Here is a 15,403-nt window from a genome sequence, read left to right on the forward strand (position 1 = left end):
TTGCAGGTGTGGCTTTGTCTTACAGCTTGTTAGAAATGCATACACCCCCCCCCCCAAACCTGACAAGCTAACATCTGCTCTTTAAGAAATTTCCCAGTCTCAAAGCACAAAGGGAAGCCCGACTCCCCCAAAGGTCCAGGCTTCTGCTCATGTGGTAACTGAGCCTCTGAGGTTCTTTCTGTGGGTTAGGGCAGCTGGGGGTGTTGATATAAGAACTCAGATATTAAATTGCAACCAAAGGCGGGAAGGTAGCTGTAACAAAAGGAACGCTGCTTGTGGCAAGCTGTCTGCATGGGCTGCAGAGGCAGAGGCCAAGGGGGCTGATGCCACGGGAATTTTTTCTGGTCTCAGTCTCTCTGTCTCTGTCTCCCTCTCTCTTTGTCTCTGTCTCTGTCTCTCTCTCTCTGTGTGTGATGCCGGGGATCAAACCGAGGTCTCTTTCCTGCTCCACCTTAAACTCCATTCTCAACCCCATCAAGAATTTATAAGACTTACTGACACCTTTCCATAAAGTGGAGAAAAGGGCAGGCCCCTCGGGTTTAGCTGAATTGGAAATGTGCACGATTCGAGAAGTTTAGAAAACATGTAAAAATGCACACTTGTAGGACAAGAAGAAAACCGGTTGATGCTGGGCTCATTCGTGAAACTTCTTTAAGGACTTGTGGTTAGGGCTGGAGAGGTGGGTGGCTCAGTGGTTAAGAACACTTGCTGCTTTTCCAGGAGACCCAAGTTCAGTTCCCAGCACCCATGTTAGTGGGCTTATAGAGGCCTGCACCTGCCGCTTCAAGGGATCTGTTGCCCTCTTCTGCGCACACGTGGCACACATTGACGAACACAAATAGAACATTTAAATCTCTTTAAAAGGATTGTGTGAGTGGACCTCGTGAGCTCCAGGCCAGCCAAGACTACACAGTAAGACTGTCTTGAACAACAACAACAAAAATAACAACAAAAAACTCATTCCACAAACAGAGATGTAGTTACAACAAAATCTCGTTTGGTTTTGTTGGGCTGGGGTGGAAGATGAAAAAACTTACTTCAGAGACAGAAGCTTAAAATGCAAGCTTTATTTTCTGCACGAAGTGAGGCAGCCAGTTGGGGATCTGAGCTGCGTTCCTGAAGGGAGATGGTACAACATTTTTAAAGGATGGGAACACGAGGAGAGGGGGAGCGGGGTGGGCTGTTGCACTGACTGGCTTTTCCAGGTCACCTGGTTTCAGGACCCTTAAAAAATTTTTTTAAATTAACTTATTCAAGAGCCGGGCGCGGTGGCACACGCCTTTAATCCCAGCACTCAGGAGGGTGGATCGCTGTGAGTTCGAGGCCAGCCTGGTCTACAAAGTTAGTCCAGGACAGCCAAGGCTACACAGAGAAACCCTGTCTTGAAAAACCAAAAAAAAACAAAAAAAAAAAAACAAAAAAAAATTTTTTTTTCAGCTTACAACTCAATTGTTATCCCCTCTCTTGTGTCTTCCCATTCCCCCCTCCCTCCCTCTTTCACCCTATTCCCCTCCCCTAGTCCTGTGACAGAAGGGGACCTCCTTCCCCACCATATGATCACAGTCTGTATCAGGTCTTATCCTGATAGCCTGCTTCCCCTTCCTCTGAGTGCCACCCGGCCTCCCCACCAAGGGGAAGTGCTCAAGTAGGGGGCACCAGAGTTGATATCAGGGGGTCTAGGTTTACTGCATGCACTGTCCTTGGTTGGTATACCAGTTTGTGCAGGCCCCTCTGGGCCCAGATCCGCCAGCCTTGATGGGCTTCTTGTGGGGTTCCTGGACCCTCTGGGTCCCTCTATCTCTCCATTCTTCCATATCACTCTCACCTGGAGTCCAGAATCAGCTCTGGGAAGTCAGTGGGCCCCTGCTGGACTCTGACCTGGAATTTAGGAACAAAGGGGTGGGTAAGCGTGCGTGTAGTTGATTAAGTCAAGACAGGCAGCACATTAACCACCTGTGTGCCTCAGTTCAGATACCGGACAATGGCCACTTTCCTCTTTACCTTCTTTATTGGTCAACAAACATGAAACACCTGAAGAAGCAGGAAAGGCGTTGGCTTCTGGGGCTTGGGAATATGAACGCAGTTTTGACCCTGCCAGAAAGAGGGAACCTGTTTCTGAAACTAGCTCCTAACAGTTTGAGATCTCAGAGCAAGTTTTGGTCCCATCATTCCTTAGGAGTTAACCCAAGCCTAACAGAGTCTTCCAGAATTTGACAAAGCCGCACTCATTCTCAGAGACACCACTTTGGTAAAGCCCTCTCAGATTTATCAGGACTATAATCCCCAAACTGGATTTAGTGGTACCCCACTGTCTTTACCTTTAGGACCTCCTCATTCTAGTGAGGTTAGCTGGTGGAAATCCAGGTCTTTATTTATTTATTTTATTTTTGTTTTTTAGAGATAAGGTTTCTCTGTGTAGCCCTGGCTGTCCTGGCCTAACGTTGTAGACCAGGCTGGCCTCGATCTCACAGTGGGAAGTCCAGATCTTTTACTAGGCAGCCGCACAGATTACTAGCCATTTACTGCACCCGAAAATGGCCACAATCATGGGGCACATCACGGGGCTGCCAATTCCGAGCTTTTCCTCTACTCCAGTAGGATTCGAACTCTATACCCCCCGCCATCAGAAGCACGTGGAAGCCCACGGAGGTAACCACACCGCTCTCCGGTGCCCACGCCTTGGCCGTCTAACTAGCCAGAAGCCGGCGGCGCCGAGCAGATACGTGGGTTGGGACAGAGCACATGGTAGGGGAACAACTGCGTAACGACCGCCACAGTAGGCCCCGCCCAGCCGTGGCTGGAGGCGCCTCGCGGAGCCAGGGGAGGAGCACGTGCAGCTTGTCCAGCAGGCGCCCGTTCCTCTCGGGCTAGCACCCACCGCCCGCCCGCACACAAAGCCCGCTCGGCGCGCTCGGCGTTCGGCTCCTCAGGCCTGTGCCTCCGCGCTCCGCCTGGCGGCTTCCAGGTTGGGCGCCGGGCCCGGGCAGGCAGTAGGCGCCGAGCGGCTGCGCGCATCGAACCGCCGCGGGCGGGAGCGCGAGGGGAGGAGTGGACCGCGGGGGGTGGAGGAAGCCGCCTCGCGCTGAGGAGGGAGCAATTGAATTTCAAACACAAACAACCGCACGAGCGCGCCCCGAGCCGAGCGTTGCCCACCGCGCCCGCCCCGTCCGAGCGGCGCGCGGGCGCAGACGCCGTGGCTGCTCCGGAGCTCGCGCCTGGGGCCACCATCGAGGCGGGGGCCGCGCGAGGGCCGGAGCGCAGCGGCGCCGCAACCGCCGCACGCGCAAACTTGGGCTCGCGCTTCCCGGCTCGCCGCGGAGCCCGGGGCGCCCGCGGCCCCGCCATGTCGCGATCCAACCGGCAGAAAGAGTACAAGTGCGGGGACCTGGTGTTCGCGAAGATGAAGGGATACCCACATTGGCCGGCTCGGGTGAGCAGCGCGGCCGTCGCGGGCCCTGGTGCGGTTGCATAACGTTTGGGAGGGCACGGTCGCCGAGCGCAGGGCGGGCGGGCGGGCGGAGGGGACAGGGACGCTGGGCCTGGTCGCCCTGGCGGGAGCCCACCACCGCTTACATAACGAAGGCGACGGGGGCCGGCACCTGGCGGGCGGTGCCGCGTGCTCAGTCCGCCCTCAACCCTCATACCGGCCGAGGTTTCGGGCGGACGGTCGGGGAGCGGCCCGGTGGCGTGTCGCTTCTTGTGCCGCGACTCCCAACCCCTTCGGGGAAGCCCCGTTCGAGCCCGGAGTCTTTATTGATAGTTGCCTCCAGTTCAGATTCCTCTGGCTGGACAAACGGTTGCGAAGAGCCCCGGCCCACGCAGAAGGGTTGGGTGGATGTGGAGTTGGCAACTAACAAACTTTGAGCATTTTGGAGGAAGCCTGAAGTTGGGAGGGTCGTGGGATGGTTGGGGGCCACTTGAGAAATGGTCTACCAGTCCCGGTAACTGCCACAACCGGTTAGCTCTCAGCTGTACAAAAACATCCCTCCATATGCCGTCCGCTCAGATTTGGAGCTGGAGGCAGCAGGGCCCGGTGTGCTTGGGAACTTCAGTACAGGCTACCTTAGTGAGGTGGGGTGGTGGCGGCGTGTGGGGAGCCCGTGCCTCCGCGTCCCATCAGCGAAGAGTCTCCAGCCAGAGAGAGGCCCGTGTCAGCCATGTGGTTGTTTCCACCCGCCAACAGAAGGGCCTTCCCCATTCCAGCACCTGGCCAGGTGGAGGGTGGGGCCGAAAGTCTGCAGTGGTTATCGCTTTACCTCCAAGGAAAAGGTTTAAGAGCGTGCGTGTGTGCGTGTGTTCCTGGCAACTTTTCAAAGTGTGTGTACAGGGGGCCCTTGGTATTGGCCGAGGGCATGACTCAGCCCCTTTGGGTGTGGGACTTGTATAAAGTAAAATCGTGGGGCAGAAAGGCCTGGAGGGAGGGGCCCTGATGGGGATTGCCTTGTGGCTTTTTTTCCCCCCCCCCCCCCCCCGTATGGCTGACTGTTTTAAGACAGCTCTGAGCCGCACGCTCTCATGGATCGTATTCAGGGTGTCGGGCCAACTTGATCTTTGAGAAAACCCAAGTGGCCCTCCATACTCTCTCCCCCTCCCTCCTAAGGAGTGTGTCCAACCTACTTGCCTGAGCTCCTTGCTCGCAGAAACTTTCAAATGGATCAAATAAGGCCTGGCCTCTGGCCTGGGAGTGAAGTGTAGAGAGAAGCCAGACTCTGTTTCCAGAACCTTGGAAGGGCCTCTAAGGCCTAACTGAAGCTAGGCAGAGTGCGGGTGTCACATGAACAATCATGTACTTTACCCTGCACCTTCTGAACCACTGGCTTCTTGGCCCAGATGCCAAGGCACTGGTGGGCAGGGCAAGACTGCTTCTCCCTGCTGGGGGTGAGACAAAGTTCATAGGTAAGCTATGCCTGAGGAAGACGTGGTTATGGAATGTGGATTCAGGGACCTTCTGGTATGTCTTAGGCCGTGAGATCTGGGGTCCTATGAGAAAGGCTCCCCCCCCCACCCCCCGTTTCTGGTGGCCTTTGGATAGAGGACAGCCCTTGGAGTAGTAATACCATCCACTTCCTGATGAGTGTCCAGGACAGAGAGGCACCCCAACACTTGGCTTGCCTTGATTGGGACACTTAAGGGGAAGTGACACCCCAGGCTGTCACTGTAATGCACTCCCCTTGACTCCCAAAAGGACAAAACTTGAGCTGTCGCTGTCCCCCCCCCCCCCCCCCAATTCCTTAGACCTTGTCTTAGCGCTTCCTGAGCTGGAGAAGGAAGGAGGAAGCCTGAAGCTTGCTCCAGGGTGTAACCAGAATCCTCAGCCTTAATACAGGCCCCCACTTGCCCCCGGCGGAGGCTGCTGCTGAACACTGGCGACTGGGGAAAGACCCAGCCCTCCCAGAGCTTGAGATTAAAGTCACAGGGTCCACATGGGAGCAGGACCTGACTGGAGGAATGTGCTGTGACTGCCTCTTCCCGTCTTCCCTCTTCCTGCCTAACTTCCTGGAGGATCACCAGGCAATTAACAGTGAACCGCCCAAGCCCCGAGGTGTCCTGTCCCCTTCCCCCTTCTCTCCAACCCTGGAGAAGCTACTGAGCAGCCTAGAACCTTCCTTTTCTCCCTCTGCCCCTCACTCTTTAATGCTTCTGGGCTTCCCAGCCCAGGTCTGAGGTAGTTGCCTGCTGTCCTGGACATTGTGGCTCTCCTAGCTCAAGTCAGCCTAGGTGTGGTGGTCAGCTGGTGTGCCCTTAGCTTTCTTCAGCCTTCCTGAAAGCCTGATCCTGGAGCTGCTTGAGCTCCCAGTGCTGTGGGCCTGTGTGAGGTCCTCCCCGCCCCTCTGAACACCACAAATGGCTTCAGAGGCTTACAGCCTGGGCAGGATGGGATTTCCTTCGCTCCTTCGCATGTGTCCTCTCTGATGGAAGCAAGCAAAAGCAGGGAGTGGGCTGGAATGGCTAAGAAGTTCCAGAAGAGTGGAGTGGCTAGAAGTGGAAGTGTGGTGGGTCCCCAGCACATCTGACCCCACTCTGACTCACTTGCCTTTGACTCACTGAGTTTAGTCATCTTGTGGAAATAGAGAAAGGCACCCCACCTGGGAGACAGACTCAGGTACAAAGCTTCCTTGAGACTTAACTGCCTCACCATGGAAGAACTGGCCTTCACAGCCAAGTGCCAGAAAAGAGTTACTCCGCACCTTGAAAGGTGGGAGTGCTGCCACAGAAGTGATTTCTCCTGTTTGGGGGTGGGGGTGGGCTAGAAATGCTGTTGAGCTGGAAGCACTTCCATCCCAGCCTGGCTAAGGTGGGAAGGGCTGGTAGTCAGGGAATGAGCCTCTTAGGGAGGAGGCCCATCTACTCTCCTCTCTTCACTCCCTCTATGTACTCAGGGACTGTTTGTCTCATCATCTGCAGTCTTCCTGGGACTGGGCACCTAGGGGCCTCCTGGGTCCCCTGCCACACGAGTTAGATTCTGCCTGTTGTTTGCCCTCAGTGGGAAGCTGGGATGTCTAGTTGCAGTTTGTTCTTGGAGAGAGCCTCGGGCCTCCTAACCCTCCCCCGCCCCCTCTTTCTTTTGGAGTCTCCTCTCTTCCCCTTTCATTACACGTGTATTGCCAGATTGAACGCACTGTAATGCCCTGGCTTGGATGTGGGCACTCCTCCCCCTTCCGGGCATAGGTGTCCGGCCTTCCACCCTAGAGAGGCCTATGATAGAGGCGGACTGAGAGAGCGTGCGCCTTTTCTGCCGACGTCCTGGGATCCCTTAAAGCCTTGGAGGCCTTCATTTTGTTTTTGCTAACCCCCTCTGAGAAGAGGCTAGCTGATAACTGAAGCCAGGTATCCAGTCCAGCTCCACCCCTGTCCTCACCCCTTAGAGCATGTCCCCTCCCCCCTGCATGCCAGACTACGGGCCTGGGGGTGGAGTGCGGTGTTTAGTCTCCCCTCCTCCCCAATCCTAGATGGAAGGCCTGGGGGGGGGAGGGGTGGTCACATTCCTGGTTACTGAGTGGCCCCGGGGGCGGGGTTAAGTTGTCATAGTGATTGGGGATCAGGTTTGTAGAGGAGCTGCGTGCTTTTCCACCAGGTTCCCACACCCCAGCATCTCCTGATTGTTGGGCTGGGCCTAGTCTGAGTTGTGCCTTCCTAGGGGGAGGGGAGGAGCTGGACCTAAGTCCCCAGAGGCCACGGGGCAAGTGGGAGGGGCCCAAAAGCCCAAGGACTTCCAAGTCTGGAGCAGGATGCCCTTGCAAGTCATGCCCGTGCAGTTTGTAATGTTCATTCAGCCTCCCTGTCTCCCCAGTGCTTCCAGTTGCATCTTCTGTCTCTAATCACTGCCTTGGCCTGTCTCTTAGTCGGCAGCCCCAGTCAACATGGCCACCTGGCCTCTGGGAGGAGGGCGGGCATCTGGGGCTGTTGCAAGGATTGCTGGGAGTTGTAGTTTCTGCCCCAACGGCTTGGTATGGCCTGGGCTTCCAGGATTTAATCTGAGATAGGATGGTCAGCTGCTCTCGGTTAAAAACTTGACCTTAGACCTCAGCACTTGCTACCTTTACTGCGAAATTCCTTCTAGGCCTCAAGATATTAGGCCTAGATTAAAAAGATGTCTCAGTGGTTAAGATTACTGGCTGTGCTTGCAGAGGTCCTGGGGTTATAGTCTCAGCACCCGAATGGCAGCTCACAACCATCTGTAACTCCAGCCCCAGGGCATCCGACACCCTCTTCTGGCTTCCTCAGGCACCCATGAGGGGCACAGAAATAATGCAGGAAACACATCCACATAAAAATAAATGATTTTGTTTATTTGTTTTTCTTTTTTCTTTCTTTTTTAAGACAAGGTTTCTCTGTGTAGCCTTGGCTGTCCTGGACTTACTTTCTAGACCAGGCTGGCCTCGAACTCACAGCGATCCACCTGCCTCTGCCTCCACCTGTTTGTTTTTCAAGACAGGGTTTCTCTGTATATCAGCCTTGGCTGTCCTAGACTCACTTTGTAGACCAGGCTGGCCTTGAACTCACAGAGATCCACCTCCCTCTGCCTCCCAAGTGCTGGATGATTTTTTTTAATAGAGAGAAATTAGGCCTGGAAACTGGTACTTAGTATAATGTGCCATTTTATCTTGAGAAAGGCATGTCTTTTCTGGCTCAGTCTCCTCCTCTGTAGAAAAGGCTTATTTTAGTGCTGTTCAAAGTGTTTATAGCAGCCTTTTGGAGCCATTACCAGGGCTAAGACTTAAAAATGAAGTGTGTTTTGGTCTCCCTGCCACTTGAGTCAGAGCAGTCTCTTATGGTCCATAGGTTCCACATTCTTTTTTCTGTGAAATCTTGCTAAGTTAGCCAGGCTAACTTTGAACCTGTGGGCTTCAGCCTTCACATTCTTAACATTTCATATTTACTTATTTGATGGGATTGTTGTTTGTTTGTTTGTTTGTTTGTTTGAGACAGGGTCTCCCTATGTAGCTTTGGCTGTCCTGGAACTCCCTATGTATACCAGACTTACCCTGAGATCTGCCCCGCAAGTCCTGAGATTAGAGGCATGTACCACATGGCCTGTCAGGATTTCAGACCTGACCGCAAAGCTTGTCTCATTCAGCAGATACTGTTTACCTGCTGTGTGCTGGAGATGAGCGTGGTGGGTATTGAATTAAGAGAGCAGAGGCGTGAGTTCCACCAGTCTGAGCTATATCGTGAGACCCCATGTGTTTTGTCTGTTTGTGTGTGTCTCTCTGTCTCTCTCTCTCTCCACACACACACAGATAGTACACACAAATAGAGAACAAGTAATAAGATGTATTTGTAAAATTGTACCAATAGTCACATGGTGGTAGAGCAGGCCTTTACTCCCAGCACTCAGGAGGTGGCAGGGACAGGCAGATCTCAAAAGAAAAACAATTGGAACTGTTAAGGAGGGGTGCCCTGGGGGGCTGACTGGTCAGAGACAAGCTTTCTGGGAGCATAGTGGTGGGGTGAGGTCAAGCTGGTCAGAAAGAAGTTAGTAACCCTAGTGGGCTGACTGAAAGGATGATGTGGCCAGAAGAGAAGGGAGTGTCCTGGAACGTTTGTTCACAAACTTAGTGGACATCCTGCATGTAAACACTCACAGCTCTATGGTAAGTATCGTGGCTCTTCAGTTAACAGACAGGAGTGTCACTAAGTAACCTAAAGGCCAGTCCCTAAATGTAACAGAGCAGAAATTCAGATTTAGCCTGGGGTGCTGCCCCACACCTTTAATCCCAGCACTTGGGAGGCAGAGTTTCAGAGCAGCCTGTTCTACAGAGTGAGTTCCAGAGCAGCCAGGGATACACAGAGAAACCCTGTCGCCAAAAAGAAAGAAAGAAAGGGAAAAGAAATTCAGACGTTGCCATTGAGAAGAGGAAGGTTTGTCATGAGAAGACATTGAAAGAGTTGAGGCGCTGTGATTAACATTTCCTAAGTGGAGATGAGTGTGTTGGCACAGGCTTGTCATTAGGAGACTGAAGCAGGAAGATCTTGAGTTGGAGGCCAGCCTGGTTGCAGAGCAAGGCACTGCCTGAAAATATAAAGAAGTGACAGCACTGGTCTTGGGAATGGCAGAATTATGGCAATTTTACCAGGATTGGGCACTGGGGATGTTTTCTGGTGGGGGTAGGGATGTAATTTAATTTGGACAAATTGTACTACTAATCTGTTACACAGACTGGGTGGTCTCTGGAACCTTGTTCTGTCTGGCTTTATACAAATACATAGGTGGTCACCTTGCTGCAGACTGAATACCCTGGAGACTAGCTCACATTTTCTCTCTCTTTCTTGCTCCAGATTGATGAGATGCCTGAGGCTGCAGTGAAATCAACAGCCAACAAATACCAAGTCTTTTTTTTTGGGACCCACGAGACGTGAGTGAGAGGGGCCAGTGGGGTACACAAGGGACACCGTGGGAACACCATTGTTGTGAAAGGGGGGTGATGGTGCCTGTTTGTCTCTAGTTGTTTAGCTTGGGGGCAGCTTGGCTTGAGAGCACAGTCTCCCATCTCTCACCAGGGCATTCCTGGGCCCCAAAGACCTCTTCCCTTATGAGGAATCCAAGGAGAAGTTTGGCAAGCCCAACAAGAGGAAAGGGTTCAGCGAGGGGCTGTGGGAGATCGAGAACAACCCTACAGTCAAGGCCTCTGGCTACCAGGTGAGCAGTTAGTTGCCCCTCAGCCCTCTGGGAAGCAGGTGTGTTGTGGGCTCCAGGAGCGTTGCCCAAAGGCAATGCTTAGTCTTAAGGAAATCAGGGCCTTTGGGGTGGTAGAGATTGGGCTGGAGGGTTGGGGTGACATGTTAGGGGCTGCTGTCGTGGCTTTGAGAGCAAAAGCAGGACTGAGGCGGTAAGTGGGGCAGGCCTGTGTTGGTCCATCATTCGTAAGAGGACACAGCCTTCTAAGAGGAGGTTCTTGTGAGCCGGGCAGGACAAGGCGGGAGGGCAGGGGGAGTGGGGGTGTGGGGAACGGGTCCCAGATCCCTTTGGGAGAAGTTGACCCGAGGTTTTGCCTCCTGCTCCAGCCCTCCCCCCTCCTGCACAGAGCCCTGCCTGCCCGGCCTGTGGGTTAACCCCAGGGCTAATCCAACAGAGGTGGGTCTCAAATCACTTGTGAGACTGGGCACCTGGGTGGGGGCGGGGGTGAGTCGGGCAAAAGAAGGAGTGAGTGTCCAAGGGGGTGGCTGGGGAGGGATAGCCTCTGGTGCCACTCAGCCTCTGATGTCTCCACCACAGTCCTCCCAGAAAAAGAGCTGCGTGGAAGAGCCCGAGTTGGAGCCTGGAGCCCACGAAGGTGATGGTGATAAGAAGGGCAACGCAGAGGGTAGCAGTGATGAGGAAGGGAAGCTGGTCATTGATGAGCCAACCAAGGAGAAGAATGAAAAGGGGATGCTGAAGAGGAGAGCAGGGGACATGCTGGAGGTAACTGCCTGTGACTTTCTGATTGTTTGTTTTTCGAGACAGGGTTTCTCTATGTAGCCCTGGCTCTCCTGGGCTTGCGTTCTAGACTAGGTTGGGCTTGAACTTAACAAAGATCCTGCCTCTGCCTCCTGAGTGCTGGCATAAAAGGCCTGCACTAGGGCTGGAGAGATGGCTCAGAGGCTAAGAGCACCGTCTGCTCTTCCAAAGGTCCTGAGTTCAATTCCCAGCAACTGCATGGTGGCTCATGACCATCTGTAAAGAGATCTGGTTCCTTGGCCTTGGGTCTGAGGTATAAATCTAGCTCTTGGTATCTTGGGAATCCAACTAAGAGTTGGGCACAGAAGGCCTTCTAGGTAACAGGGTAGCAGAAGGACAAAGAGCATCACCCAGGACAGAAAGATGAGTGGAGGCACAGAGATGTTAGCTATTGACTTCCCCTGTCTCTGGCCTCAGTTTGTGTCCTCTGATAATCTGCCTAGGACTCCCCTAAACGTCCCAAGGAGTCAGGAGACCATGAAGAGGAGGACAAGGAGGTGGCTGCCTCAGAGGGCGAGAGGCCCCTACCTGTAGAGGTGGAGAAGAACAGCACCCCATCTGAGCCAGACTCTGGCAGGGGACCTCCTCCAGAGGAAGAGGAGGAGGAGGAAGAGGCTTCCAAGGAAGAGGCTGAAGCCCAGGGTGTCAGAGATCATGAGAGGTGAGCGAGCTACCTTGGCAGGGGGCTGGGAGGGCCTAGCCACTTGTGGAGAGGAGGAGGAGGTGCAGGAGGAGGCAGAGAGTGACCTACAGTGGTCAGCCTTTTGGAGGCTGGGTGGGCTCTCCCTAGAGACCTGCACTGGCTGGGGTAAGGCCAGGGCAAGACTGCACCATTAACCTTCTCCCTCCAACCCTCCCCTGCAGCCTGTAGCCACCAATGTTTCAAGAGGAGCCCCTGCCCCGTTCCTGCTGCTGTCTGGGTGCTACTGGGGAAACTGGCCATGGCCTGCAAACTGGGAACCTTTTTTCCACCCAATCCACTCTCCTCCTTTGCTCACTTTTGCTCATTTTCTTGGCCCTCGCCTCCAGGTCCCTCCCTATATACCCTGTGACCTGAGTTGGGGCCATGTGCCCCCGGATGAGATGAGGCTATTGCATCTCCTAAGATTTGTTTCCTAGAGTTTCTGTTAGGGTCTGGGCTGCTGTTTCCACAAAACTCTTGACACCTCTGTGCTCCTGCAGGCATTCTAGACCTTTGAGCTGAGCTGGGGCAGGAGTGGAGGTGATGGAATATAAACTTGAGTGTGGCTTCTGGGTGGCATCTCCTGAGCTCCTGTCTCCTGCCCCCACACCTGTTTTTTTCTGCCCACATTCAAGAAAGGGGACACTGTGGAAGAAAGGCTCCCATCCATAAATCCTTGGTGATTTTGAGAACACTTTTCCCCCTGACCCCAGGGTTCAAGAAATTGTAGTTTAACATCAAGACTTTGGGTTTTCCAAGTTGTTAGGGCCAAGGTCCTGGAGAGAGCTGAGACCTGAAGGATAGACTCATCATTTGCATTGAGCAAATGTCTCTTTAGCTCTCAGGTCAGAGGGTAACATGGGGAGACCCCACTGCCTTCTTCACACTTCCTACAATTCTCAAGGCCAGCCTGTCGTAAGATACTTCACCCAGACATAAAGTAAAGACACATTTTTTAGGAAATGTTTTTAATAAAAGAAAATTAGAAAAAAAAAAAAAAAAAAAAAAAAGCCAGCCTGTTACTCCTACCCCTTTGTGCTCACCGTTCTGCCCGTCCCCACTGCTGACACATTTCCGAGGTGCACCGGGAGGCTCGCCTTCTGTTCAGGGTTGATGCTTTCTCTTTGGAGCTGCGCCTTTGATGTTCTTCCAGAGTTGGTCCTCTGGTGTTACCACACATCCAGTTTGTAGCCCACTGAGAACACGGGGAAAAGCCCCCTCTCCCCAGCCTCTTCTAGTGGTTTCTTACACCCCTCTTTCTTCTCTTGTCTTTTATTCCTATCCCTCCTTTGGGCTCTGAAGAAAAATTGCTGACTGTAGCTTTGGAAGTGTAGCTCTGAGAACCATAGACAATTTGAGTTCTAGGAAAATAAAGCCGTTGATTATTATCCTGATTCTGACTAATTCTTTTCGAGTGTCTGGAGAGGGAAAGGGTCAAGTAACCTAGATGTCTTCTTCCTCAGATGAGGGGAGGGGACTCAGCCTCCGTTCCCACACCAGGCCTACAAAACACACACCCGTGCATCTGGAAGGGTCTAAACATTTTTAATCTATATTTTATTTTGCCCGTGTTTATGTATGTGCACCACATGTAAGCCTGGTACCTGAGGAGGTCAGAAGAGGCCATTGGGTCCCCTGGAACTGGACTTAAGGACAATTGTGAGTCACCATGTGGATTCTGACAACCAAATGCAAATCCTTGAAGAGAAGCAGTTGCTCTAACTGTTGAACTTTCTTTTCAGGAACTAGTCTCACATAGTTTGAGCCAGGTGTGGTAGCACAACTCTATTTTCAGCAATGGAAAGGCAAAAGGATCAGCAGTTCAGAGCCAGCCTGGGCTATACACAAAGACCATGTCTGAAGGCCTCGCCCCAGTCATGCGCGCACACTCACACACATACACAAAATTGCATAAGGAATGGGATTTCGGGGGCATGGGATACATACATAAACACACATTTACTCTGTTGGTACAGTGCATAAAACAGAAGTCCAGCACAGCATAAAAGCAGGTGTGGTGAGTACAGGCCTACAATCCCCAACACTCGGGATGGGAACAGGAAAGTCAGAAGTTGATGTTGACACACAAGCCAAGTTACCTGAGTTCTATCCCAGAGGCCAGGAAAGCTGTGTGTACTACTAGGCTAGTTGGAATGCAACAGGAGACTCTGCTGGTCCTGTGCCTCAACCCCATAGTTGTGTGGTGGCACAGGTCCCTGCATTTATGCATGTACAAAAAGTTTTTCTAACACAGCTGAAGACTTAAACCAAGGACTGCTGTATTAAATCCCTAATCCTAATAAGTAAATAAATCTTTGTAAACAATTTGTAAGAAAAAAAGTAACAGACCTATACCATGTGGTGGTTAGAATTCTGGCTTAACTGTTAGGAGCGCCTGCTTGTTCATCAGGCTGTGATGGTGCACGCCTTTAGTCCCAGCACTTTGGGAGATAGAGACAGGGGTATCTCTGAGTTGTAGACCAGCCTGGTCTAGAAAATCAAGTCCAGGACAGCCAAGGCAACACAGAAACCGTCTCAAAAAGAGAGTGAGAGTGCACTTGTTCTTGGCAGAGGACCGTGGTTCAGGTGCTAGCCACCTACACACGGTGTCTCACAACTTCAGTTCAAAGGAATCCAGCACCCTTTTCTCTTGGCACCAGGCACATATATGGTACACCTAACACATGCAGTCAAAATACTCCAATAAATTTAATTTTTATTACATTTTACTTTGTGAAGATGTGCCTAGAACAACATATAGGAATCAGTTTCTCTTTCCACCATGGATTGAACACAGGTCAGGCAGGTAGGTGCCCTTGCCTACTGAGCTACCTGACCATTCTTTTAAAGTCCTCTGCTGGTATGCAGCAAGCTCTAAGCCAGCACAGAGTATGAGACAGGATGTGTCTCAGATGCCTGAGCTCCGAAGTTCATCCCCAGTAACTACAAGAAAGAAATGGAGTGTGAGGAGGTTCCACAAATGGTCATGGAAAGTGCATGACTTTTGTCTAAAGGTCTCATGTAGCCCAGGACACATACTATAGCTAAATTTGTCCTCTCGAGTGCTGAGATTTCAGTTCTGTGTAGCCATCACTGGTGGGTTTTTTGTTTTTGAACTAGGTCTAAAACCCAATACTTTTGCCTTAGTCTTTAGAAGTACTGGGAAGAAGTGAGTGAGTGGTCTGGTTCTAGAAAAGTCTCGTATCTTCAAGAGCAAGTCAAAGTTTAGGGGGAGACTAAGTTACTATTTAGTGCTATTTAGTGCGCTAGCCACATGTCAACTTCTAAGTCCAAAGACATGGCCTTAGCCAGGCATGATGGTGCATACCTTTAATTCCTGCACTGGAGCCAGGTGAGGGGAACTCTGAACTCAAGGACAGCCTGATCAGCATAATGAATTTCCAGGACAGCAAGAGCTTAGACCCTGTCTCAAAAATAAAAGATTAAACTGACAAGGCTTTTAGGCAAGAATTAGGACTTTTAAAATAAGAGTGCTTGTGCTAAGGGGTGGTTGGTGCAGGCCTTTAATCTCAGCACTCAGGAGGCAGAGACAGGTGGATGGATCACTGTCTTCAAGGCCAGCTTGGTCTACAAATCTAATCCAGGACAGCCAAGGCTACACAGAGGAATCCTGTAGTGAATATAAACATGTTTTTGTTTTGATCACAAGTGTGGGATGGGGAACAGACCTGTGAGAGAACAGGTGATGTTTATCCACTTAGAAGTCAAAACACTTAATGGAGGGTGGGAGGGGGCTTGGTTTTTGCCAGTGAAAAACATCC

General features: G+C 52.1%; 1 protein-coding gene and 1 long non-coding RNA gene across 9 annotated transcripts; one reads left to right on the forward strand and one right to left on the reverse strand.

Annotated features, from left to right (window-relative positions):
• Positions 1-1,022: 1,022 nt before the first annotated feature.
• Positions 1,023-4,752, reverse strand: LOC127199389 (uncharacterized). 2 transcript variants are annotated; one of them, XR_007831932.1, is made up of 3 exons: positions 4,618-4,752; positions 1,826-1,878; positions 1,023-1,224 (listed from the first exon to the last, which is right to left on the reverse strand). It is a non-coding gene; the product is annotated as an uncharacterized LOC127199389 (long non-coding RNA). The 2 variants fall into 2 exon arrangements; XR_007831933.1 differs by lacking the exon at positions 4,618-4,752 and adding an exon at positions 3,645-3,761.
• On the forward strand, positions 3,263-13,009 carry Hdgf (heparin binding growth factor). Of its 7 annotated transcripts, none has more exons than XM_051157414.1 (7): positions 3,359-3,430; positions 9,781-9,857; positions 10,003-10,141; positions 10,507-10,576; positions 10,718-10,903; positions 11,383-11,600; positions 11,804-13,009. In XM_051157414.1, exons 3-7 carry the CDS (start codon positions 10,035-10,037, stop codon positions 11,808-11,810), a joined length of 588 nt encoding a protein of 195 aa, XP_051013371.1. In that variant the 5' UTR covers positions 3,359-3,430; positions 9,781-9,857; positions 10,003-10,034; the 3' UTR covers positions 11,811-13,009. The 7 variants fall into 7 exon arrangements, with proteins under 7 accessions (XP_051013367.1, XP_051013371.1, XP_051013370.1 ...); XM_051157415.1 differs by lacking the exon at positions 3,359-3,430 and adding an exon at positions 4,830-4,896; XM_051157416.1 differs by lacking the exon at positions 3,359-3,430 and adding an exon at positions 6,805-6,828.
• Positions 13,010-15,403: the final 2,394 nt, after the last annotated feature.

This window comes from Acomys russatus, chromosome 15 (assembly GCF_903995435.1).
Source record: "Acomys russatus chromosome 15, mAcoRus1.1, whole genome shotgun sequence".
NCBI classification, from domain to species: domain Eukaryota; kingdom Metazoa; phylum Chordata; class Mammalia; order Rodentia; family Muridae; genus Acomys; species Acomys russatus.